Source organism: Panicum virgatum, chromosome 5K (genome assembly GCF_016808335.1).
Source record: "Panicum virgatum strain AP13 chromosome 5K, P.virgatum_v5, whole genome shotgun sequence".
Lineage (NCBI taxonomy): Eukaryota > Viridiplantae > Streptophyta > Magnoliopsida > Poales > Poaceae > Panicum > Panicum virgatum.
This window is the reverse complement of record NC_053140.1, coordinates 11,145,255-11,171,348: the sequence shown is the minus strand read 5'-3', so window position 1 is coordinate 11,171,348 and position 26,094 is coordinate 11,145,255. Positions and strand designations below refer to the sequence as shown.

Here is a 26,094-nt window from a genome sequence, read left to right as displayed (position 1 = left end):
GCGCGAGTGAACAGGACGTACACTGAGATATGGACGCGCACGCGTTGCATTGCATGTAGCATCATAGAGATGCTGATACGCTATCGCCGCCTACCTGTCGATCGAGCTGCGGTACTTCACTACACGACCGGTCCGTCGACACGTCCACGCCCAGATGCATGCATCGGTCATCGCTGTCGTCCCGCGCGCACGGCGGCGCTGGCCGCCGGCGTCCCTGCTCGAATTTCCGCCGTCGGCTGCTGTATCCAACGGCGGAATATAAAATCCGGTACGGTGGTGGTGCAGCTACAGAAAAAAAAAGACAAAAAAAATCCCATCCGATGTGGCTTGCCCTGGGCAGCTAGCTAGCTAGCTTCGTCTTCCTTGAGCAACCGCCCTTCCTCCTCCCCTTCCTCTTGCTTGTTGCTTCTATAAAAGAGGCCCCGCGACCCAGCTCCCAAAATTTCAGGTCTCTCGCCATTTCCACCTTCCCCTATAGCTTGAGCTGCCCATGCCAAGGGGCAGCGTAATTAATTAGATCGATCCGTACTGCTCGATCTAGCTGCTAGTGGATTAGTAATCATCAGTTGTTGATGACAATTGATCTTGGTCTAGCTCCGGCGCCGGCGCCGTCGTCGTCCGGCGGGCGCGGCGGCGGCATGGCGAGCCCGTGCGCGGCGCTCCCGCCGGGGTTCCGGTTCCACCCGACGGACGAGGAGCTCATCCTCCACTACCTCCGCAAGCGCGCCGCCGCCGCGCCGTGCCCGGCCCCAATCATCGCCGAGGTCGACATCTACAAGTTCGACCCATGGGACCTGCCAGGTTAGTAATTCATCTACCGGCCATGATCATATCTGTTCATCAGTTCATGGAGCTAGACAGGATGATGCATGCTCACACACAGAAGCATGCATGGGCGATCCGATGATAGATCCACCATATTTGTGTGCAGCCAAGGCGATTTTTGGGGAGGCCGAGTGGTACTTCTTCAGCCCGAGGGACCGCAAGTACCCCAACGGCGTGCGCCCCAACCGCGCCGCCGGATCCGGCTACTGGAAGGCCACCGGCACCGACAAGCCCATCACGCTCTCCTCCTCCTCCTCCGGCGCCGGCGCGGCGGCGGCGCCCGACCCGTCGTCCGACAGCCGCGCCATGATCGGCGTCAAGAAGGCGCTCGTCTTCTACAAGGGCCGCCCGCCCAAGGGCTTGAAGACGAGCTGGATCATGCACGAGTACCGCCTCGCCGAGGCGCTCGCCGCCGCCAACACCTACAGGCCCATGAGGTTCAAGAACTCCTCGTCCATGAGGGTACGTGCGTGTCATGCAATTAGCCTGAAATTCCAATCCAAAAAAACAAAATTAGCCTAAGATTCTTACACTTTACACTTGCTAGTTTAATCCAAAATTAACTACTGTTAGTTATACAGATTAGGGGAAAAAATAAAATTTATGCTTTTTTCTTGCTTTATGATTGGCGTCTGTAATTACTTCGTTTTGAGAGGAGTGGACAGTAGCCCTCCAAGGAAGCTTTCTTTTTTCTTGTTACTTTTGAAAGTTTTCTTCTGGTTGCTTGTGTGTGGATGCCAGTTTAAGCGAGTTCCCGAGGTCCATCAACCACTGCGTTTTCTTTAACCCTTCAGATGCTTCTCTCTCTCTCTCTCTCTCTCTCTCTCTCTCTCGATCAGAGATGCGATATACTATCCGTGTGGCTTTTTACCACGCTGCCAATAATTGGCGTGCTGATCACACACACTGGTCGCTTTTCGAGCTTCAAGACACGTCACACGTGTGCCTCAAATAAAATGCCTGAGCTGTCTACTACTCTACTCTTGATGTGGATGCAGCTGGATGACTGGGTGCTGTGCCGGATCTACAAGAAGACCACGCCGCAGCTGTACTGCTCGCCGCCGCACGACGACGAGACCTCCATGGACGGCGGCCTCGACCTCGGCCGGCAGCACGACGGCTCGTCGGCCTCCGTCGGCGACATCGTCGCCGCGTACGCGCCCGCCGGGGGCCTTCCGCGCCCGGCCTCCATCTCGGACTACCTCGTGGACTTCAACTACTCGCCCGTGTCCGAGCTGCTCGAGAGCATGCCGGCGCCGGAGACGGCGGCGCAGCTCGGCACCATGGACGCAGCAGGCAGGTTGTTCTACGCCGCAAATCACGGCGAGGCAGCAGCTAGCAGCAGCTCCACGGCGCAGCAGCAGAGCTCGCACAAGAGGCGATTCATGGAGGATTACTCCAACAGCGACTTGAACCTGCTACACGCGTCGTCCAGCAAGAGGGTGATGAGCGATCAGCTGGCATCATCCATGGCCAGCAACCTCGCCTTCTCCTCCGTGTTTGAACCGGGCCAGACTTCTCTGCCGGACAGAATATGACGCATGCGTGTGCTCCCTCACTGCTAATTAGGGCTAGGAAACAATATTCATTATTTGATTAGTATTGTTGCAGAGGGATTTATCATGTACTGTATCAATTAGAAATAATATAAACAAAAGTATTGTATTGTAAAGATAGATGAATTAGGGGGGGGGGGGAAGAATTAGAGTGACCATGTCACTAGGAATATAGCTAGGTCTGATTTAGATGTAGTGTTAATGTGTGCAGCTAGCAGATAGGTAGCTTGAAACATGTAAGAACACACACTTTGTTGAATAATAGAACTCTGTGATATATACAAATCTCTTTCAGCACATATGTGAATGAAGTACTACTTGCAGTTTAATCTTCTTTTAGTGGAGATATAGAACTCATGAACCTATTTATAGCTAGCAGGTGCATAATGATTTTTGGATAATGCAATCTCGTTAAGATTAATTCAAACCAGAAATCACTGCCAGAAAAAAAGACCACTAGTACTGGGTCTGGTAAATATGCATGCTCACAAGGATTCGAACCCATGACCTTTAACCTTGCACCCAGCTTCCTTGCCATCCCAACTAACCATCACATGTGATTGCATGAGGGATGCTTTCCTTTTGAATAACCCGTGAAGTACCATTTAGTACCAGGCCAAGATACCAACTGGTATTAAATGTCACCTTTTAGTACCGGACAGTGTTATTGGCCGGTATGAAATGGCCAATGCCGCCAACCGGTACTAAAATGTGACATTTAGTACCAGGTGGAGATATGATCCGGTACTAAATGATTTCAGAAAGCGTTAAAATTTAGAACCGGTACTAAATGGCCCCTACATGTCCTAAATATGACCGGTACAAAGACCAAGGGATGAATGACTATTTTTCTTGTAGTGAATGATGATTACTGTACTGTACAATGTGAAATATAGATACGTATATTGACTCTTTTCACTGCATATTCAGAAATAATCTCGACCGTGGAATCGAATGCATGACCAGATGCCTAATTGATCGCATGAGCTGCACTATTGATCACGAGAGGGTTTGGGGGGAAAGAGACCGTTGGAAGTGCCAGAATTATTGGAGTGTCAAACCAGTGGAGTCGGAGAGCAATGTCTTGTCTTTTATTTGCTTTGTTGCCTGAAAGCTTGGGTTCCTCCCCAAGTTCTTTGCACCAAACAAAAGGCAAGTAGAGCTAGATGGCGAGAGACAAATAGCTATCGCAGCGCAAGTTGGAAGAAGAAACGCGGCCTTATCCATTACCCTTGCCCTTTTTTCGGCTGTCCATATATTGGACCATATGCATTCTTGCACAGAACCATTCAAAAGAATAGCTACCTTATCCCGGCTAGACCCGGGGCCCAGTGCGAAATATTGAGATAGGCCCTGGTGGCCTAGTAAAATTAAATAATAGTAACAACTAAGAAGTAATAATAAATTTTGAGTAAATTGCACCCATCATATATTAACTTGTGTGGTTGTATCACTTTAGTCCAACAAATTGTAAACCGCGCAAGCTGATGCATGAACTTGTCAAAAGTGTGCATATACGGTCACACATACACCACATAACGTATTTATGTTACAAACTTTAATGTGGAGAAGAGGGAGGACCATAATGCAAATATGTGTTCCCCTTTAATCGATCGGTGGCCTTCAAATGATGAATGAGTAAACATCTGGAGAGCATGGTCTTCAATTTGATGAATGAGATTAGTACCTTTTTACTTGCACTAACTCATTTTTAATAGCCAAAGTGAATGCCAGTAGTATCTAATTTATTTCTGCTACAGGATATGTTACACGCCAAGGCAGGCACCCAGACCATTACGAGAGTCTTTTTTTTAAACAATATTTTTTTATCGTGTGATTGTTATGGACCAGGCATGAATCTCTAGTACTGTCACTAGTGTTTGTTCGGTCTACAATATTCTTATATGTTTTTTTTCAACTCATTGTGCATTTGCATATAATATTCTAGACCTTGAGAATTCAGAATATTAAATTTTGATGTCACACTGTCAAGAGTGGCCACAAAAGCAAACCACAGATTTATGCTCATGTTTAACAAGCTATCGACGGATCGAACTGGGTAGCACGAGCATCATCACATGGCAGAGACCAACGTCAGCAAAGAGATATTTTGCATTAGGGCTCTGTCTCGGGCTGGGCAAATTTAACCGAGAACCGAACCGAAATAACCGAGAACTGAAACCGAGTAATTTCAGTTCCTGTTCAGTTCCTTCTTCTCGGGAACCGAATTTACTCGGTTAATTCGGTTCGGTTCCCGGGTTAACCGAAAGAACCGAACTAATGCACATCCACCCCAGCCCATTAAATCATCAAGCCCAGCACCGGCCCAACTAAGGCAAACTAGGGTCGCAGGCCCCCGTACCGAGCCAGCGACTGACGTCCGCATCCATCCCCTACCCCAACCCCAGTGCCGGCCGCCAAATCCCCTACCCCCGACCACCAGCGCCGGCCGCCGGCCTCCCTCGTCCCCGGCCTCCCTCGCCCCCGGCCGCCGTAGACCCCCGCCCCCGGCCTCCCTCGCCCCCCGGCCCCCCGCCGACCCTGCCTCCCAGCTCCCGCCGCCGCCCTCAGAGCTGGGCTTCGCTCGCCGCCGCCTTCAGAGCTGGGCTTCGCTCGCCACCGCCCACCGGTTAGAGCTCGCAGCTCGCCGACCCCGGCCGCCCACGCCCAGCGCCCGCCCCCGGAGGAGCTCGCGGCAGCAGGTCTTGCGGTGGAGGAGGCAGAGGACGACGCTCTCAGCCGCTCGCACCTCCTCTCCCAAGACCCCAACGGCGCACCTCCTCGGCTCCTCCGTCAACCTCCTCTTCCCGGAGCGCGCGGATCCAGCGCGTGGGCGGCTGCGGCGGCCACCCCAGGCCCCAGCAGGTGCGCGGCCAACGCGTGCGTGGCCGCCGGCGCCGTGAGCCCGCGGTGGCTCCCTCCGCCCGACTGCCCGAGATCTATTTTTTTTATTCTGTGAGCACTCGGTTCTTTCGGTTAGAACCGGAACCGAACCGAAAGAACCGAAACCGAAATTTGTCGGTTCCTATATCTGAAAAGAACCGATCGGTTCCTATTTTCTTGGAACCGAATTTTCAAAAGAATCGAGGAACCGAACCGTTCGGTTCGGTTAGAACCGAACGCCCAGCCCTAGCTCTATCGGACCGGGGCAGCGAGACTGCTCACGGGCACGGAATATTCTAGAGTAAGGGATGACACACGAATACACCTTACCTCTACTGTAACTACTTGAACGGCAGTATAACTAGCTGGAGTACAAGAAAACTACCCGACCTATTCGGAGTAGAACTCTGCTGTTGCTCGGCTAGGACTTTCCATGTAAACCTGTCCCCCAGATTATATAAGGGCAGACAGGGACCCCTCCAAAACATCGAACAATACCTAAGGCAATATAAACCACCACACATGATGTAGGGTATTACGCTCCGGCGGCCCGAACCTGTCTAAATCTTTGTGTTCCTTGCACCAGCGCGTTCTGATCTCGGTGAGTCCCTGCCTTCAACCACTCTCCTCGGGGTATACCTCGGAGAACCCGCCGGTAAAACACCGACATGCTCTCCCTCTTCTCCACATCGAAGCTTGTGACCTAAATACGCTCTTTGGTGTACGTGCGGTCGTAGATGCACACTTTTGACAAGTTCATACATCTATTGGTGTGTTTTACAATTTGACAATTTGTTGGACTAAAGTGATACAACCGCACAAATTGATGTATGATGGGTGCAATTTACTTATAAACCTTTATATTGCCCCTTTCTGTGATTCAATTAGTTCCACTATTCTTTCTTTCTTTACTTATTTGATGGACGGAATCATATTTTCTAGACTGATTTGCCAATGACATGACTTACAATGGGAAGAACAAAATTAATAGATGTATTTTAATCATCAACATAATTAAATGATGAAATAATAAAAATAGCACGATGCTCTTAAGTCTTACTCGCCGTCTAGGCTCCCGTGGGCGTCTCAGAGTGGCCATGCGTCGGGCGCGAGTCCACTCCACCTCCGCGAGGCTGGGGCATGAGTGTCAGTGCGTGATAGGAGAGGAATTAAGCGGCGTCGATCTTGCCTTTGATGTCGGTGATCGAGCCGAGCGCCGCCGTGGGCGCCGAGCGGAAGACTGAGAGTCGGGCGATCGACAATCGGGAATACGACGTGACTGCTAGGTATAATTTAGGCCTCATTTTGCTATGGATTGGGCTGCAAATTAATTAATGTATAATTTAGGCCTCATTTTGCTATGGATTGGGCTGCAAATTAATTAATGAAATTGAAGCCTCCTATATTACTATACATAAGGTATATATACTTCATATTTTGATGGGGGTCCGAATTTGGGGGGCCATGTGCGACCACACAGCTCGCACGGACCCAAGGACGCCCTGCACGTAGAAAATGGATAGAGGAATAATTTTAGTGAAAATAATGGTTTGGAGAGGGGTGGGGGGATTTATCTATAATATTTCATAAAATAAACATCTATCCATAGTGGCCATGCATGGCCAGGTGCTGATGATGAAGACCTTGTTCTTTTCCAAAGTTTGAGATGGGCATTCAGCAGATAGCCTGTGATAGAGAAGTCTCAACAAGCGTATATATATCATGGGTGGTGATATGATGTAGTATATACAACAATAATTGATTGAGATAATCTTTTTATGGGTGAATTGAAATGACTACTACTTGGTGCGTGAAAAGCTCAAGATTGTGCCAATTGAGCTTTCTGACAAGATAACATATAGTATATTGTGCCAATTGAACATGTCATTCTATTCCACAGATTCATCCATGCATTTGATGGTTTTTAGATTATTATACAGTATAACTCAGACGCTCACAACGTACGCACATTCACCTCTCCTATAAATGTATGGACACAAACCCTAACCCACTGAGCGTCTTCGAAGACTGAGTCGGCAAATCCTCGAAATTAACGAAGTCACCACAGACGCCTCGCTGTCGACAAGAACATCGCCTACCACTGCAAGCATAACATCATTAAATCATAGAATATTTGCTCTCATGGTGAGTCGAATCTAGAATATAAGGTGCTACCGTGGCTCTTATAACCGCTAGACTACATGCTCTTTTACGTATAAATGGCGATGGTTACCCTTGGCCAGCTAGGAATATATATTTATGTTGTTTTTGTACTTGCATCCTCATATAAATTTGTAATTCCGGGTTGTCCCAAATTATTATATTCTCTGAGTTCTTGTGATTTTAAATGTTATGCAGCACGGTGATCTGTCATCGATAACTACAGATACCTGGAAGACAGTGAGCGAGCCATGTGAAAATGACCCGACTATTTCAAATGTTGCTGAAAATACTGTCCTCGGAATAGTGCAGCATTTGCCCCTTTTTTTACACCACCAATAATTTTCTGCAACGTAATGCTAATAATTAAGGCACGCATGTCCTTCCACTGCTAGAAAAACGGCTTAAAGCACCGGTTGGTAGGAGCCTTTGGTACCGGTTTTTTTGAAATGGTACCCCCAAAGTGGTACCAAAGGCTGAGCCTTTGGTACCGGGTAAACCAACCGGTGCCTAAGCTTTTAAAATTCACGCAAAATATTTTTTTTGGTTGGGACTTGAACTCGCGACCTCTGGCCTCGCGCGTTGCTCCTTTACCATCTCAGCTACACAGTTGTTCTGATCAAGAAGGAGATATTTTTCTTTTAAAATAACTAATGGATGAGCCTATGGTACCGGTTGGTGGTACCACCCGGTAGCTAAGGCTCCTAAGATACCACCGGTTGGTAACACCAACCGGTACCTAAGGCTCGTCTATAGGTACTAATATAAAAATTACCACCCGCTACCTATGGAGAGCCTTAGTTACCGGTTGATAATACCAACCGGTACCTAAGGCTCATTCATAAATTCCATTCACCCCAAAAATACCGGTATGGAGATGAACCGGCAAGACGAGCATAGGTACCGGTTTATTTTCATACCGGTATTTTTGGGGTGGACCTAATATACTTGTTTTCTAGTAGTGTTCGTCACTTGCCCTTTGCTTGTGGAACATGCGTTACGTGTAGTCGTGTACGTGTGAAAGCATCAGCTTATCCTCGGAATATAATATGATTAAGCTACAAAACCAATAAGAGAATATTCTGCTGTGTTTGACCAGACGCAGGTAGCTAGTATGTTGTTGCTTCCCAAGCTGAAGCAAAATGCGTAAGTGGAATATTATTACATTGATGCTTACTACTGATCAATCAATCAGTAATTAAAAATGAAGTTGAATTAATTGGGGCCTGCTACCTTGTACTCTAAGCAAAACCCACGGACAGATACACAATATTTATATTTTTTTATTATCGGATTATAGGATCATCGGAGTGTGCATAGAACCATATATAGACCAAGACCTAGGCCATTGTCCCACAAGCTATGCAAATGATGTCACACCAGACACAAGCTTGAATTTTGAGCTGCTGGATCTTTGGTCACCAAATAATTCAACCAGCAAGTGGCCACCGAGTTTTTTTTTTTTGAGGGCAAGTGACCCCACCGAGTTGACAAATTATCGTCAAGTTGTGTGCTTGCTGCAGCAAAGGGCGCAAGCATTATTCGGCATATTATTTATGGATGGGCTTACACTTGGATGATTTCTCGTACGTCAGACCACGTAATCCATCGCGATGCGGCACGACACGCGTAAATGATTCCCATTTTGACTTAACATATCAGAATATATACCGATTCCTTGTGCGTAATGAGTCATTAGCATAAACCTAATTAATGCTATCCTAAACTTTAAAGGACTAGGAAAAATGCTGCTAAAATGCAACACTGGGGGCGAGACGATGGCGCGACGAAAAAGAGTAAGATTGATGGTAGGTGCATGGTGTTTTGGGATTTCTCATGTTAGTTTATTTTCTCTCTCAAATTAATTACGTAGTATGCCACTCTAATTCATTTTATCAAGTTTTGGGTCGACTTAATAACCCAGAAAATATGGGACTTGCATCCCTAATGGGAGGAGTTGCAGGGACCAGCGACGGTGTGGGGAGGTGTAGGCCGGGTACACTGAGGATATAACCCTGCATTTTAATCTCTAGGGTATATTCATAGAAATAACCGATGTGGATATTAAAAGTGTATTTGTGCGAGTGCTTGTATTGGACTAGAGAGGATGTTTCCCTACTTGGTTCTTGTAAACCTCACTCATGTAAAGATCATCTTGACCATAAACTGGTATTATCGGAATGGATTACCTTAGGCTCTGCGTTCGACTCACTGTGGAAGCGAATTTTCTAAAATTTAATGATGCCGCCCCGATTTAATCTTCGAAGATATTCATAGAGATAGGATTGTACTATGTAACTAAAAAAAGTATAACTGGACAGCAATAAGAAAAGTATAACTGGACAGCAACGAGGCTAGACCAGTCCGCCCCTGGCTGACCTCGACATAAATCCATGGCCAAAATGCCCAATATGGATAGCATAAGAGCTGCAATATTAAGCCTCATGTTCCGTTCATCGCCAACATCGAAGAGTAATAAATCCAAACATCAGACATATTAAATCTCCGAATCAAATTCGTTTAAAAAAAACATATGCACATCAAAGCTTTGAAAAGAGAGCATGCTGTATTGGGCTGCCGGGCCAACCACTATTGGGCCACGATCCCAGAGTCCAACTGGCCCATCCATCATTCAGACCATCAGCAGCACTGCAGCAGCAGCTCGTACTCGCTGGTTCGGCCGCGACGGCGAACCGTCGCGACGAGAACCGACGCGAATTGGGGGGAGCGGCGAAACCGGCGGAGACGGAGGCACCGGCGGCCAGCGGTCGAGCGCACGCAGGCAATCGCCGGCCGCCGGCGTAGACGCGCCGCCGCACGCGGCCGTGCGGGCAGGTTCAACCGTCCGAGCGAACTTGCCTCGGAGGTAAGGGGCGAATCGGATTGACGTTTTGTTTCGCTGTTTGGTTAATTCAGGACCGCGTGTGAAGTTCTCCTCTTGTTGGAACTTGTGGGGAGCGAGGTAGCCGATCAATCATGAATGCTGAGGGTTCATGAATGCTGAGGGTTCATGAATGCTGAGGGGGTCTCGCGGTGCTGGGCGTGTGATGTTTCTTGGTCGTGTAGGCAAGGTGTTCGACGATATGCATATGCCTCCGAGGTGAATGCTTGCGGTTGTTTTGGTAATAATGGGGGATTGCCTCAGTCAAAATCATATAGTATGCCTCTGAGGTGAATGCTTGCGACTAGCGAGCGGGCGAGCGGCTGGAGCTGGCGGCGGCGGCGGCCTGTGCCCATCTCTCTGTCTCTCAGACTCTCAATCTCTCGGGTCCCTAGTCCCTAGACCGGACCGGCGGGCGGCGGCACCTCTGTGCCTGGAGGCCGGCATGGTCAGGCGGCGGCTCCTGCAGGCTGCAGTCCTAGTTCGCCTGCAAGGCTGCAAGCACACGAGCAGGAGCACAAGGTCAGTTGATCAGTTTGGATTCCCAATCCGGCGAGGCAATCCCCTTTTTTTCCCGCTTGAATCAAACAGATTTGCCTATTAGATTGTTTATACCCCATTTTGTAGATTACAATTACTCAATGATGAGGCCCAGAACATTGAAATCGTTCTATTCTCCTGACGCTATGCTTATAATTCCACCAGCGCCAAGTGCTTTTAGTGCTTTGGTTAGTGGCACTAGGCGTGGATTTCTGCCAGCTCCGCCACTGAGAACAGAATACTCTAGTTCTGAACTCTGAAGGCTTGGCTCCTGTATTTGCTTCCCGTTACAGTTTTTTTTCCACGTTTTAGCGGCATGGTCTTATCATTTTGTATCAGTTCACAATCATGAATCTCGTATGCTAGCTGATGGTGTTTCCTCGTTTCCTTTTGCGTGCGTGTTGATCCAGCACGGTATTCAACTTAACAGGTCGCGGCAGTAGGCAAGGATCGAGATGAAGTTCAGAGTTGTCTGCAGGAAGCTGTACGACTACGTGCGCTACGACCTCAAGGAGATCGCCTTCCCGTCGTCGCTGCCGGACCCTCCTCACATCAAGAAGCGGCCCAAGCTCACGTGGCACGACCGCTGGTGCATCTTCAAGGAGGCCACCCGGCTGTACGGCGCGTCCTGGGTCAGGGACATCGGCCCCGACCTCAGGCCCAACGACTACAAGAAGGCTGCCGAAGATGACGAGGAGCTGCTCAATGGCAGGCCTGGCTCTGACAATGGCAAGAAGGGGAAGAGCAGCGAGCCCAGCGTGCTGGAGGACCTCGCGGTGGCAGCGAGGGGCGGCGCGGAGATGCTGAAGCCCGCGCTGAGGCGCATTTACATGGCCCGCGCCTCGACGTACACGGACGCGATGAAGAATTTCGTGGAGACATACCAGGAGGGGCTCAAGGACGAGCTGCAGGAGAAGGCTGCTGATGGGGATGGTGGCCGTCAGCAACCGCAGCAGTGCGACGAGGCAACAAAGAAACCGCCGCCGCCGCCGCCTTCATCATGATCATCAGCAGCAGCTTATCTCAGCAGATGATCGATGCCATCACAAGTTCTGTTTACAGGTAGCTCATCCCTTGAATTTGTTGTGTGATCCACAGGTCATGCCACATGCGGCCATAATAATTATCACTTGAGCAAGGATCTGTCCGGTTTCAGCTGGCTTATCATGTGATCTAATTCTGCAAATCTAGGTGATGCGAACTATTACACGCATGCGAGTGAGCGCTGGCTTTACTGTTGCTGGCAATAACATATGTATGTGATCACGATTGCCACTGCTCGTTTCTGTTTGCTGATTGAAATGCGTTTGGTTGTGCAGTTTGTGTTTGACTTTGCTCCCTTGTCTTTGAAGGTTACTCCCAATTTTACCAAATGATAAGTCGTTTTGGAAATTTTGGGATGGCTTGAGCAAATAGGTGAAGAGTCATTTCTGCCCCTAGCTCGATCTGAAAGCAAAACATTATGCACACTGATGCACCAGTACCCCTAGCGGTGCCTGTGGTTGGCTGCTAACCGGCATAAATGAGGTGTTCAATAATAGTGTTAGGTGTGTCCAACATTCCTTTCAAAAAAAAAAATGGTGTGTCCAATCCAACATACTTAATTATGGTTATGATGTTGTATATATCATGGACTTTTCTCATGAAACATAATTGGTCCTCGAATTGCTAGGAGTGCTTATATAATGGGCGAGTAGTTACTTGGCAAATCAAGGTGGTGATTGTCTGATTGATGTTGATGGAACGCAGACGAATTTATTTGGTGCCCACGTAGCTAGCGCAGGATCTACGTATTACTTGGTGAGCACGCGCGAACGTAGTAGCACCAATGCACCTGGTCCGGGTTCTCGGTTCCTTGTACTACTAGAAACATTCTTGCATTTTGCTGATCTAGCGTGGAGAAATTTATTATTTTACCTTCTTATCTTATTAATGTAGTATTATAGAATGTCTAGAATGATTTGTTTTTTAAGACAGATGGAAGAGGTGACCCATGAGGCACTCTGAGTACGAACAGAGGAAAGTAAGGAACTTAGTGTAAGAGGATCCTCAAACCTCTATGTAGAATGGTTTCCGTAATATTAAATGTACTGCTACATAGCTATTTAGTAGTAACATACCTATTAATTATATTTTTGAAAAACTAACCATTAAATAATATGTGTTCATCCGTTGCAAGGTATCGTGCGCGTTGGGCCGCGCTCGCCTGCCACACCCACGGGCCTTAGGCTCGGCTGCCTTGGGCCTTGGGCTGCCACAAAGCTACGATAGACAAAAGAAAAAAGTAATGTGGGCCGAAATGAGAAAGAGAAAACAAATAAATTTCAATATGTCATTTGCGCACAGCTCTGCGGACTGCCAAGGTGTCCACGTCGGCGAAAATGATTTGGACCGTGCGATCTCCGATCAATGGTGTCCACCTCCCACCGAAGTTTTCATAAATTTTGGTACCATCGGAACCTTCTCGCCTTTTCTCCAGCCCTCTTCGTCAGCTCAGTTCCTCTCCACTGCCCTCCGTCACCGCGTCCTCCACCCCCTCGCCCTCGCCGGCCGGCTCCATGCAGCCGTCCCCAAGGGCTTGCGGCCTCCACCGCCGCCATAGCACGCGGAGCGGAGGATGCCAAACTTACCTCGCCGTATCCGTCCCTGTCGTCCCCCGTGGGCCCGTGACACGTGGTCGTCGCGGCCGCCCGCCAGCCCGCCTCCTCCTCCACGTGCCTCCGCGCTATCTCGCCGTCCTCGCCGTCCCCCTTGGAGTCGTTTGGCTGTGGCACATTCAAGGAGACCTTTTCCGCGGACGCGGCAGTGGTGCTCGACGTGGCAGTCGCTGCGCCCTTCGCCATCCCATCCTCGCGCCTCGAGGCCGTCCCAACGTCGCCGTGACCGTCGAGCTCCGCAGCAACGACGTCGGCTGGTGGGGGAGGAACCCGTGCTGCCGTCCGTCACGGCCGAGGACCAGCCGGCGACGCTCGCCGCCGCAGGCCAGGCCTGCGACGCTTTGGCGGGCGCACCAGCGGTGCCTCTCGGCGCGATGCTCCAGGAAATCACCGTTGTCCTCCTGCGGAGACGACGACTGCCACGCAACCATCCTCACCATCCCCGAACCCGTTCCTTTCTTCCTCTCGCTGCGGCCGCCGTCGTCACCGGCTCACCGCTACCTATGCTCTTCTCTCCCGGCTCGCCTGATTTTTTTTAACCTCTGCATCCAGGACCATGGTGTCGTATTGCAGTCAGGTAGCTTTTAACAGCTCCGAATGGATTGGTTCTAGGTAATTCCATCCTCCACCAGATCCAGTCTTGCCCCTTTTCAGTATCATTGCTTGTATTAATATTTTCGAATGTTTCTAGCTGGCGAATCCTTGCTTCGGTGATTTATCTTCTACGTGTGTGTGCCTTTTTAATTCCTGTCCAGTAATTTTCCCTGTATATGTATTGGCTAATTTTAGTTAGGTGTTATGGCAACGGAGTTTGATTTTCATTCCCTGGTGTACCATCTCTCACTACCGGAATCTAGATGTTTGCCGTGTGTGCCAAGGACACACGGCAAAAGCCCAAAATGCACACGGCGAAATTTTCGCCGTCGGCCGCCCACGGCGAAGCCCCGACGGCGAGCAGGCTGACGGCAAACACCATTTTTGTCGTGTGCCGTTTATCGGGCACACGGCAAAAAGGTTGCCGTGTGTATTCCTCGACACATGGCGAATTAAACTTACTTGACGCCGTCCTCCACGGCAACGGAGCTGACGGCCACTTCGCCGTGTGCCCTAGGGGCGGCACACGGCAAACAGAGGGTTTTCGCCGTGTGCCTATTCTAACACTCGGCAAATTATTTTTAGAAAAATAAAAAAATCCCTCATGGCCCACGGCCGCCACGCCGCTGCCGGCGCCGGAGCACGCACCCTGGTCGCGTCGCCGCCCGCGCAGCCACCGTTGTGCCGCCCAGTCCCCGATCTGCACGTCGCCATCGGCTCCGCGCCCGCCGCGCCGCCGCCGCCCGGACCCCGGCTTGTGCGCCGCCGGAAGCTCCGCGCCCGCCGCGCCGCTTGGTTTCCGTCCGATGCAATGCCGCCGCCGTGCAGCCCGGCTCCCGGTCGGCGCGCAGCCACTGCTGCGCCAACCGCCGCCGCCCAGACCCCGGCTTGCACGCAGTCGCTGGCCCCGCGTCCGACGCGCCGCAGAGCCCCCGGCCGGCGTACTGCTGCCGCTGCGCAGCCCGGCTGCTCACTCCGCACCCGCTGTTCAGCTTGGCCCTTGGCCACTGGCTCGCACCCGAAAGAGTGAAGGAGAGAGACGGTGAGAAAAAATGAGAGAGACATGAGGCCGGCAGTTTGATTTGAGAGAGGGGATCCGGCTCATATTCTTTGGACCAATAGGAGCGCTCCATTTCTATGCTTTGGATTGATGACGTGGCATGTGTGTTTCTTTAACTATCTTCCAATGCATTTTAATACAGTCAAATAAGCTCAAATAAAAAAGTTGTAAACTAGAACATTTTAGATCTCATCGAGCACTACAACTTTCATATATAACTTATTTACATCCGAAGTAATTTGAACATTTTAAAATTTAAAATTGGAAATTGGAAAGATTATAATGATATTTTAAAGGACAAAACAATTTCAAATAGAAAATTTTATAACTCCAAAGTTTAAATTCTTGTCGATCTCTACAACTTTGGTATGGAACTTATTTACATCTGAAGTCAATTGAATGTATATAGCTCAATTTCAACATATATTACTTTATACGGTTTTGTTTAAAAAAATTTAAAAATTTCAAAAAGTTACAAAAAATTAACTCAAATTTGGGATAGAACAATTCTGGTTATCTGGTGCACATAAAAAAATTGATGTATAATATAAATTATAGTATAAATTCAACTAGAAATGTGAAGGGCTCATTCTCAACTCTACTGATCTTCTCCGGAGATTCTTCAGTTTGTAAGCAGCCTGCGTGACAATTTGTGCGAAACCTTCTCAAATTTTTACCACAACATCCACGTTTGAAATCAAGATATCATGACAAAAATTATAATTTTCAGACTTCATTTGCTTTTTCTAGAATTTTAAAATGATTAGAACACACAGTCATGTTCACGGTTCCTGACTAAGATATTCAAAATTGCTTACTATTTCCTTGAAACAAACTCAAAATGATCTCACTAACATAAATATTATTTTTCAATTTATTTTATTTCACTATTCGAAACACTTACGGTTCAAATTTGCCTTATCGGTAAAAAATTTGTTTAACGAAATAAAATGACTAAATATACTAAACGGATAGAGTAAAATACGAAAACTTGACACAGAACATCTATAATAGTGTATGTGTAGAAAAAAATTTTAGGAATGGTAGAAATGAAGTTTTGTGCAAAAGTTTGCCGTGTGTCGACTATATTACACACGACAAAATGACATGCTTTGCCGTGTGACTTCCTTGGCACACGGCAAAGCACCACCTTTGCCGTGTGCTAGTAGGGGCACACGGCAAACCATGATGGCTGACCAACGTCCGTCGGGTTGTCAGCTGTTTGTCGTGTGCTTGGGGTTAGGCACACGGCAAATAAGACCTTTTTGCCGTGTGTGAGTGTATGCCGTGTGTTTTATTTCTTAGCACACGGCAAAAAAATTTTTTACCGTGTGTCTATAGTGCGCCATGTGTACCACGTTTGGCACACGGTAAAGAGTGGATTTGCCGTGTGCCCGTGAATTTGCACACGGCAAAAACGCAGGCACACGGCAAACTATCGATTTCCGGTAGTGTCTGCTAGGTTTCGTTTTCCCTGAGCATTTTGCTTTACATACCGATATATCTAGATGCTACAAGTTTGCGTTTGTTTACCTAATTGTTTGCAACCTGTTCATAACAGCTGTGTTGTCCTTTTGTTCTACATGGTATGGCGGTTCTAATAATGCTATATTTTTTTATCATCTTGTGATGGCATGTATATCTCATGCCTGAAACCAAATTATCCCTTGTTGATAGTTCCCTGCGAGTGAGGTACCTGTTTATGAAAGTTTCATATTCTAAGTTCTCTACTGCTTAGATCAAATCCATCTGGTTTTTGTTCTACCATATATATTGTCATTTCAGAATTTTACTACTACTTTTGATTTGGTTTAAATATTGTAGCTTTTGTAGAGAATATGATTGCTTGTGATTTGGTTTTAATATGCAACTTTTCCTAATGCTAGTTTGATGGTCCAGGTTCTCTACTACTAATATTAATTTCATCTGGTCTTAAATTCTATCAACTATGATATGACCAGAATATTCTTGGTTGCCTGAAAAGGTACCTCTACACATAGTGAACCTTTCTTATATCATACAAATGTCCAAATTTTGTTTTAGTTATGTTCGTAGTTGTAACCTGATTTACATATCTATCTTTTGACAGTTTTCGATTTCTTTTTCCTAGGTTTAGTTGACCAACATATTGGTTTATCATCTAATGAAAGTGTTATATATTTATGCATTTATTACCTCTGTCGATTATTATAGTTATGGTACTTCAGTTCTATCAAGTTCCATTTCATTTTTCTGCTTATACTATTGCCCATATTGCTATACTGCGATTAGTTTTTTATTCATAGTGCAACTTGGGTATATCTCTAAAGAGATAGCTTTGGATAGGAGCGCTTGGAGACTAGCTATCAATGTGCCTGAACCTTGAACTTACTTCTTTCGGATTTCATCTCTAGCATACCCCAACTTGCTTAGGAAAAAAGGCTATGTTGTTGTTGTTGTTGTTGTTGTTGTAGTAGTGCAACTTGGGTGGGCAAGATTAATGCTTAGCACCTATTTCCATGTCGAAATATTACTGATTTCAGTTTCATGCTGCAAGTTTTGTCCAGCGAATACAAATTCCAATTTGCTTTTAATTCCACCAAACATAGTCTGCCTGAGATATCCTGCTGCTCCCTGATAAGGAAGTGAACTATTTTCCTTTTATTTGTAGTGTATCTTTTCTTTGTATCCCCTTTTAGTATTTTAAAAATTACCTATCAGATAATTTTGAATCACTGAAACCTTTACAATAGATTTCTGATGGTTTGAAATTGATGTGTAGCACATGCCTGATTAAAGCTATATAGAACCTCAGTGGCTAAAGATTAAGGATGCCTTAACTAAGGTACATTATTTTTCATGGTCGAAGTTTTCAGATGATTTCTGTTTAAATAGTGAGTTGCTCTCATCTAAATTCAATGTGGATTTCTGTTATAGAAGCCGCTAAAGACTCCAAGGACTTTATAATCAAATTTATCAGGGCCCAATAAAATGTTTAGCTGTAGCATCTTCCTAGCTAGCTATATGTACTTCTCCATTTAAATTTCTAGGGAAAAACATGAATGGTAGCTTTAACATCATTGTACATGAATGTACTCCTGTATTTAGGTTCCTATTGTAAAAATAAATAATATCTTTGCTGGTTGAATGTTCTGTTACAACCATATATATCCTAAATTTACTTATTTCAAGAAAAGAAAAGCAAAGGCACGCCATCAAATCCCATTAATAACGTAGGCTCATATACATAGCATAAATAAATGTACCTTGATGTTGTAAAGTTAATGTTAATGTTAATGATACTATGTCAATGAAATAAATTCCATTACAGTAAGTTACTGTTAATGTTGATTCTGTCTAAATAGCTGTTAAATGTCTGCTCTTTACTTTGATTGCCTCCCATATTTTCCATCGTCTTTATATTTACAGTAGGTTTATACTGCACCTGCTTAGGCACAAACAAAATTTTGGACTACTTTCAAGGCAGAGAATCAGATTATCTGAGTTCAGCGTAGGATAATAGTATATTAAGCTACTACTTAATGAATCAGATTGTCTCCAGTGCAGTATATGCATTTACCAATAAAATGTTTATCTCTGTAACTATATGTAATTCTGCATTTAAATTTCCAGAGAAAAAAACATAGATGTTAGCTTTAGTGTCATTGTACCTGTGTATTTAGATTTCTATTACAAAAATAAATAACATCTTCGTACATTGAATGTTCTATTACAAATATATATTTTGTATGTTTACTTATTTTCAAAAAACATAGATGTTTATATCTTCTGTTTTTGGTGACCCTTATGTCTGTAAAATAAAAGTGTCATATCAGAAATTTACTCAATCATGGTCTTCATAATGCAGGGTCGCTTCTTGCTGGTACCAAGCAAGGCCAGTGCAGGAGCAACTAATCCTCTCCCATAGAGCCAAGGTATTAATGGTACTACATATAGCTCATGGAATTATTGTTAACAATCCTGCATTTTTTTGTGTATCTAAATCACAATTTCTTGGCTAGCTAGATTGTTCAAGTGCCTACAGTCTACCAGGCTGCCATTCTGGACCCTTCATTGTCCTGGTCCTCCAATTGATCAGGTTAACCACTCACCGCCATGGCTTTTCTTGAAAATAAAAAATTGGCACAGATTATCTTTGTTATCAGGCTCATTACAGTAGCTGGCCATGTGTTATTTTGAGAAGATACCCTTCTAAACCGAGCTATGGTCTATTTATAATTTCAGAACAATCTTTTTTATTTGTGGCGATCTACTTCGCAGCAACCAGGGCTATGTGTGATTTATATATGTAATGCATTTGCTTTCCTGTACATTTGTCACAAGCTACTATGCATTTAGATTCAAATTGAGGTATGGTCATATTACTCTCAAGTTTCCTAGTAGTTAAATGGTTTGAATCAATATTAAGGATCTGCAACTAAATTGTTTGTATGTAACTATACTAAGGTAATTAGGATAATGGTTGTGCCTCTAGCATGCACTATGGTTGGCATTATGTTGAATTTGCAAGTTCGACATTCACCTAGCAGTATAATAATATTTTATTTGCTGCACCTTAGTTTGCCGAGTCCAGGTACATGGAGGGTTTACCCCACCAGTTTTGTTTGTCAAATTAGTTCCAATAATATGTCATTTTGGTCACATGATCTTGCATAATTTTTGAACAATACTACAGGAACTTTGTAAAGATGTAGGATACTTGCAAAAAAAAACACTACAGGAATGCGAGGTACTTTATCCTGCTGATGAGGTTGCTCTCTTGTTCAGGTTTTTGAGTCCTGTACCTTAAGGCATGGGAAAATGTTATCCAAGGATACTTATTGTTGTTTTATTTTTCCCATTCCTTTGGTTTTATTCCAATCTACTATTTCACTTCTATAATCCGAAATGATGATTATTGGTTTTGTTCAGGAGAGTAGACTTGGGCTGCATAATGCATTTGCTAAAAAATGGTGATTAGTGGAAGCTTTAGTTTTTCGCTTCAGGTATGTTGTGTAATTGATCTAATGAACTATTTATGAACCTCCAATAACCTGGTTATCCGTAAATTTTTTTCATGCAACATTAATGTTCATTCAGTTAAAGTGGATTTAGAAAGATGGACACATTAAAAAGCTTTTTGCAATAAACTGAATTCATTAACACGGTTACATATACATTCAGTTACATATACAATTGCAATGCATTCCACATAAAAAGCCTTTCTGCACCGCTCGATCCTTATTGTGATACTGAAGCTTATACCATGGTCAAGAAAACGGGAATTTGCACTGTTGAATGAACTGCACTCAGTGTCAATTCCATCCCAGCAACAGGCTTCCTTCCGTACCCACGCCGTACTGGTTATGAAACAATAATACATACATTCGCTGTTACTGTGAAAGCTAGCTTATTAACTACACCTAAAATGTACTCTTTCAACTGGCTGAGACCTCCTACATCAAGATACATCCAGACTATGGTAACAGACCTCGCATTTTAATATAGTAGTGCAATGGGTTCGGCCTCCTGTTACCTTTGCCAATGATCATGTAACTCCACATAGATTAGTTATAAAAAAAATGCTGCTGTATACATATGCATGTTTTGACTCCACAGATGTTCATACTAATGATGATTAGGACGCTTATTACACGCAAATGCTTTTATCCTTTGCTTATCTCATAGGAAAAATAAAACGAGGGCGCGCCAAAGCGTGCGCAAATTAAGTACTCATCATCATCCAATGGAAATGAAAACACAGCACAGACAGTCTTGCTAGCTAAGGAGTTGAAATCCGACTGAAATCAGCACATGATTTTAGCCAGGTATCAGCGAGGAATTCCGTCTTTTTGAAATCTTATAAACTGGGGAATAGATTTGACTCTTTTTTTTATAGAACTATGGAAGAGTAGATGTAGATTTGACTTCCCTTATCGCATACTACTGTGCTGACCTCGTATCTTTGGTATAGTTAAGTGTTCCCGGTCCGGTGTTGCCTTTGGTTAATCAGCTTGGAATCAAAATTAATCCACGGGTACACGCGCTCTCAGCCTCTCACGAAAAGAAACCTCGTGGTCGGCACTCGAACTCAAGAGCCACAGCTGTGTGCACGTACAGGCAGGGGATCCGTCGGATCGAATCGAATCGTGCAAAAAAAGCAGAGAGGCGGACGGGCCAGTGGCCCAGTGGCAACTCCCGAGGATGGGAGGCTGCCGGCGGGGGTTCGAGCCCCCGCCCCGCACCTGGGTGTCGAGACTCTGTGCGTGTGTGATGGCGTGTGTGCGTGTGTGTGTGGGTGTGCTTAAGTCTCGGTATGGTGTGTTTTGAGACTACTTTGGTAGTTTCGTCTGCGTTGAGTTCGGGCAACGTGGGCGTTCAAAAATCTTACATGACTCCCCAGTGCTTCTGGATGCTTTCAAAAAAAACAGAGAGAAACGCGTCTGCGAAACGAAAGTAAACCAAACGAGGGAGACCGAAAATACTATTCTGGACCCGGCTATCGCGGTACTCGTTATCCAGGCCGAATGTTCTGCTTCGAGATTTGCGATCCGTTGTCTCATATGAGCGTATTCCGTTGTATTTGTAATTTTTTATCTAATGTATCTCCCAACACGTTGCCTGGTGGTGCCAGGTGATGGAACATAAAGGCCTGCAGAAGGACAGGCTCGTTAGGGCATCGTGCAGATTTTTAATGTCCATCTTCCTTGAACATGTGGTGCTAGTTTTTTGTGTGCTTTTTTAATGTGGAGTGTGCTTGTTTGATTGTGTGGTCGTTGTTTTTTGGCCTTTTTTATGTGAAAATTGTGGACGGTGGGAATGTCGACCGACACACGGTACATGCTGGTACGTTTGACAGGTTGGCCGGTACAAGGAGGTACATGTCTATTGTTAATAATATTTTTTAGCATTCAAAGCTTACCTTTCTGTTCGTGTACCTCCTGACTCTAGCATTCTGATTTGTGTTGGGGGGGGGGGCATCTGAAGCGGTGGGTGATGGTGGTGGAGCGAGATGAAAAGTGGGTTCCTCAGTTTCCCTCTAATCCCTCCCGCCGTTTTGGTCCATCGTCGTCTACTCCAACTGGGAGGAATGGCGGAGGTGGGTCCGTCACACCATCTTCCCCCAATTCAAGCTACGATGAAGCAGTTTCAGCTTTGTGCATCACCAACCGGTGCTCGCCAAAGTCAGTTTTCTCTCTTGTTTCCAATTTAAGCAAGTTCAAGAAGCAGATTGTTAGGGATATGGGTTTTGGGGGGATTCTTGAAATTCCTTGCATTAGCAAGCTGAATCTGAAACTTTCTGCTTGGTTGCTGAGCAAGCTGGACAGTGAGGAGAGTTGTCTGATATTTGGCCCAGGTAGACGAATTTATGTCCACGAGGATGATGTTGGTATAGTTCTTGGTATTCCTAATGGCGACATTGATGTGTCTACCACTTCAGTGACTAAGGAACAATTAGAATTGCTGAGGTTCAGCATAGGGTTAGCTAGTACAGATCCTAGGAGTATTAAGGGGATTGAGTACGTTCTTGAGAAGCATCTCGATGATCAATCATCAAGCCAGCAAATCGATGGTTTCAAAGTTGCCTTTGTTGTTTTCATCATTGGGCATCTTCTTGCCCCTTGTGTGAAACATGATCAAGTGCATCTGGATTTCTGGGGTGCTTTGAAGAATCATGCAGCGCTCGAAAGGTACAACTGGTGTCGTTATGTTTATGGACATGTGCTCGAGGCTGCTCAGAAAGTTTGATCAGAAATAATCAACAAGGGTCGGGCAACTTCTTTGTCCGGGTGTCATTACTTCTTACAGGTTAGCAGTTTGTACATTCTTTCATAATAAATCATGTTGCAATGTACTAAACATATCTGTTTTGTTTAGATTCTATTTCTAGATAATGTTGATCTCAGTAGGCTTAACAAGCCACACAAAGTTGTCCCTCGACTGAAAGTTTTTGATCAAGAATCGTTGAAGTTGATGGCAATGATGTGTGCCAGCAGAGGGGAACAGGATTTTGCTAGTTTCATCGGTGTAAGTTGGGTCCTGTTGAGTTGTTTTCCATATATTTTGCGTACAGTTAGATATCATAGTAAGATTAATTCTTCAGTATGCGTTTTTTGACTGTTTTCATAACATGTTTAATGGCAGATTCGTTCTGCTGAATCTTCTGGCTACATGAGGCATACTTTCCCGTCCCCGCATACCACACCTTCTTCATCAACTATTCCTAGCCGTGTCACTGTACCATTTGTAAGAAAGACGGAGCAGGGCAACATTGATTCATCTTTACCCTTGAGCCCGCAGAATGTTCCGTTCAAAAGTCCAAGTGATTTCTATTCATACATTCACCGACGTCATCCCGGGATGGTATGTTGCGTTCGTTTGTTTTTTATTGTAATTATCACTGGCAATTTTTTCATGGGTTACATGATGTTATTATGGTTCGCACAGGAAAGGACATATTTTATAGATTACATTAAGAATCACAACGCAAGTATGATGAGGGATATTTCCGAGATGCGCTCATCTATTACGAGACGTAATGCACATTTGGTTGATTGGTTGGTGGATAACGTTGGTCCACTTAAGATGCAATTGATACATAAGAAGCCAGCTGTATCAGGTTGCAGCACTCCCATTGCTCCATCAAGCATAACGCCGTCAGACAGAGGCCATGGTACTAGCCTTGTGGGTTCTCAAAGATATGAATTCCTTATATTTTTTGTTTCTATTCTTGGAGCATTCATTTATGTTTTCTTTACTACCCAGATGTTTCTATGCATACCAAATCTACTTACATGACCACCAAGAGATCTGTTTGCTCATCGGAGGTTACACCAGCAAAAAAGTTGAAAAGTTCTACAGGTAGCTGCCACTGCTCTTTTTTTGGTTATACGTACTTGATTTGTTTTGTAGTTCTTGTTGGCTGTACGTATGATGTGAAGTTTTTGCAATTCGCCCTCAACAAGCTGGTTGTTTTTTTTGAGGTGCAGATTTTGGTGTTGAGACTCCATCATTTGATCTTGGCATTGATGGCTCAATAGCCGTTGGGGTTGAAGTAACCCCGCAGCACATAATTTTTGCTATCGAACCATTCAAATATCCAATGCAAAGTGTGTCAAGAGGTGTTGCTCCTGCACGGCCATCCTGTGGGTTAGCGGAAGTATCACCTGCTGATTCAAGTAGACACTTAGCACAATGTGTTGTGCTTGACATAATTCATGTAACTGAGGAAGGAATTGATCCCAATGGTAAGGTTCTATACGGCCAATTGATAACTCAGCCGTTTCAGAAATGTGTTGCCCCAGACGCCCCTGTACCTTGTGTACCTTGGGCTCCTGAACTTCTTCATCTTAAACATGACCCGACCGCAGTCAACGACCTCATAATTTGCTGCAACGATTTGTCTGAAGCGGCTGTTAGATGGTTTGTATTATATTTTTTGTCCACACTAGTACTTGTGTTTGTTGCATGCTTCTGCAGTTACATAGGTTATTGAATATGGATGAGTTAATTGCCAACTTTATTTGTTTTAATTTTAAGCAGTGAATGGTTGGTTCATTAGTTGCCACGGTATTTGGTCCTCAGTGGGTCAGAACTTATAAATACTTTTGTCTAAGGTAAGGATACTGATTCGGACATTATCGATGCTGCGTTCTGGCATTTCTGTCAGCTAGATGCTTCTGTGAAATGTCCCGGCCCACCCGGGCGGTGGCGCCACTTCATCGAATCTGATTTCGCGGTATCATTGCTTCTTTCCGCCCTACATAGTAATCGGCGATGTAAATCTTTGTTTTCCTTTTTAGTATTTTAGCTATTTGCAATTTTCGTATATGCTTCGCAGATGAACTGCCTCGCCGGTTACAATCCTGAACGTATCCTGTCTGTATTAAATCAATTTACTAAGGTCGACTACTGCCTTCCAAGCTGTTAGATGGTACATCACACTCGGTTTCTATCCCCCCCCCCTACATCGGTTACTGATATCCAAAATAGGTTGATTACATTTTGTTTTCTGCCCCCATTATGGGTCTTGTACTGTGCCCATGTTCATCTGTTTCCCCGATGTGGTCAGATCATAGTCCCTGTACTGGTTGATCATATATGGTGCGCTTATATGTTTGACTCGCATGGCTGCACCGTCCATGTGTTTGATCGTGCGCATGCTGAAAGCCGTCACCAGGCACACATGGAGATCTTTAAAATATTGCATGATTCACTGTCAAGTTGTTTGGAACATTTCTTCAAAGGATGGTCTCTCAAGCCATTTGATTCCTGGTACCTGAACTATCCTAGTCTCGGACCTGTCGTCTCAAAACCGTAAGTGCTACTTATTTTCATTGAATTCATTTTTTTATTTGCTATTATTTTTGTTATTTGCTTTCTTTTTGCACCACTATAATCATTGAATTCATTATGGAGAAATGTGGTTGTTACATTAATATGTAGGAATGATTCTGGCATTGTCATGTTACATTATGCTCGGAATTTCAATGGCGGTCAATTGAATGAACAAGTGACAAAGGTTACGCCCGACATTTTTCTCTTTTTTTTGGCTGTCTACCATTTGTTAAGCTGTACATCTTTCTCACTTTTTTTGGGCGAACAATTTACATGCTAAGCAGGTCTACCTAAATATCTTGTTCTTTGCAGGATAACATCTTAAGTATTAGGCTTTCTATGTTTGCTGACATACTGATGTTGGACGGCAACGAGGCCAAGCTCCCTGCCCTCGTCTTGAAATTCCTCCCTAAGTGAACCGGTCGCCCCGTATATTTTGGTTACGCCTTCAAGTGGAGCTGTCTGTGGCGCATATTTTGGGCCATAGTTGACGTTTGGGTTGTGATCCGGTCGTCAAGACAGTTCATCTCCTAATTCATTTTGTAACTGGTGGTGTTGTAAGTAACATGATGGTGTTTGTTGATGATTAACTGTGTTTGCGCCTTTTGCTCAATGGAAACT

The 26,094-nt window shown here is 45.2% G+C and overlaps 3 protein-coding genes and 1 long non-coding RNA gene across 9 annotated transcripts; all 4 read left to right on the top strand.

The window, feature by feature from the left end:
• Positions 1-321: 321 nt before the first annotated feature.
• Positions 322-2,662, top strand: LOC120706284 (NAC domain-containing protein 2-like). The gene is made up of 3 exons (XM_039990896.1): positions 322-801; positions 932-1,287; positions 1,824-2,662. Exons 1-3 carry the CDS (start codon positions 573-575, stop codon positions 2,361-2,363), a joined length of 1,125 nt encoding a protein of 374 aa, XP_039846830.1. The 5' UTR covers positions 322-572; the 3' UTR covers positions 2,364-2,662.
• Positions 2,663-10,061: 7,399 nt separating this feature from the next.
• On the top strand, positions 10,062-12,173 carry LOC120706283. Of its 4 annotated transcripts, none has more exons than XM_039990895.1 (2): positions 10,062-10,290; positions 11,276-12,173. In XM_039990895.1, exon 2 carries the CDS (start codon positions 11,301-11,303, stop codon positions 11,847-11,849), a length of 549 nt encoding a protein of 182 aa, XP_039846829.1. In that variant the 5' UTR covers positions 10,062-10,290; positions 11,276-11,300; the 3' UTR covers positions 11,850-12,173. The 4 variants fall into 4 exon arrangements, with proteins under 4 accessions (XP_039846829.1, XP_039846828.1, XP_039846826.1 ...); XM_039990894.1 differs by having other exon boundaries at positions 11,261-12,173; XM_039990892.1 differs by having other exon boundaries at positions 10,067-10,290; positions 11,256-12,173.
• Positions 12,174-17,787: 5,614 nt separating this feature from the next.
• Positions 17,788-20,142, top strand: LOC120706282. The gene is made up of 4 exons (XR_005688240.1): positions 17,788-17,980; positions 19,004-19,070; positions 19,162-19,234; positions 20,068-20,142. It is a non-coding gene; the product is annotated as an uncharacterized LOC120706282 (long non-coding RNA).
• Positions 20,143-22,117: 1,975 nt separating this feature from the next.
• Positions 22,118-26,092, top strand: LOC120710508. Of its 3 annotated transcripts, none has more exons than XM_039996177.1 (10): positions 22,118-22,319; positions 22,493-22,944; positions 23,014-23,163; positions 23,281-23,499; positions 23,584-23,809; positions 23,902-23,997; positions 24,120-24,558; positions 24,679-25,452; positions 25,582-25,657; positions 25,786-26,092. In XM_039996177.1, exons 3-8 carry the CDS (start codon positions 23,110-23,112, stop codon positions 24,695-24,697), a joined length of 1,053 nt encoding a protein of 350 aa, XP_039852111.1. In that variant the 5' UTR covers positions 22,118-22,319; positions 22,493-22,944; positions 23,014-23,109; the 3' UTR covers positions 24,698-25,452; positions 25,582-25,657; positions 25,786-26,092. The 3 variants fall into 3 exon arrangements, with proteins under 3 accessions (XP_039852111.1, XP_039852110.1, XP_039852112.1); XM_039996176.1 differs by having other exon boundaries at positions 22,118-22,944; positions 24,679-25,069; positions 25,208-25,452; XM_039996178.1 differs by having other exon boundaries at positions 22,118-22,944; positions 24,126-24,558.
• Positions 26,093-26,094: the final 2 nt, after the last annotated feature.

Excerpts from the sequence above, each read along its gene's own strand:
- LOC120706284 (XM_039990896.1), top strand. The coding sequence starts at position 573 with ATGACAATTGATCTTGGTCTAGCTCCGGCGCCGGCGCCGTCGTCGTCC. Across the intron at positions 802-931 it reads CGACCCATGGGACCTGCCAG|CCAAGGCGATTTTTGGGGAG; the intron begins GTTAGTAATTCA and ends ATTTGTGTGCAG. Across the intron at positions 1,288-1,823 it reads AGAACTCCTCGTCCATGAGG|CTGGATGACTGGGTGCTGTG; the intron begins GTACGTGCGTGT and ends ATGTGGATGCAG.
- LOC120706283 (XM_039990895.1), top strand. The coding sequence starts at position 11,301 with ATGAAGTTCAGAGTTGTCTGCAGGAAGCTGTACGACTACGTGCGCTAC.
- LOC120710508 (XM_039996177.1), top strand. The coding sequence starts at position 23,110 with ATGGCAATGATGTGTGCCAGCAGAGGGGAACAGGATTTTGCTAGTTTC. Across the intron at positions 23,164-23,280 it reads ATTTTGCTAGTTTCATCGGT|ATTCGTTCTGCTGAATCTTC; the intron begins GTAAGTTGGGTC and ends GTTTAATGGCAG. Across the intron at positions 23,500-23,583 it reads ACCGACGTCATCCCGGGATG|GAAAGGACATATTTTATAGA; the intron begins GTATGTTGCGTT and ends TGGTTCGCACAG.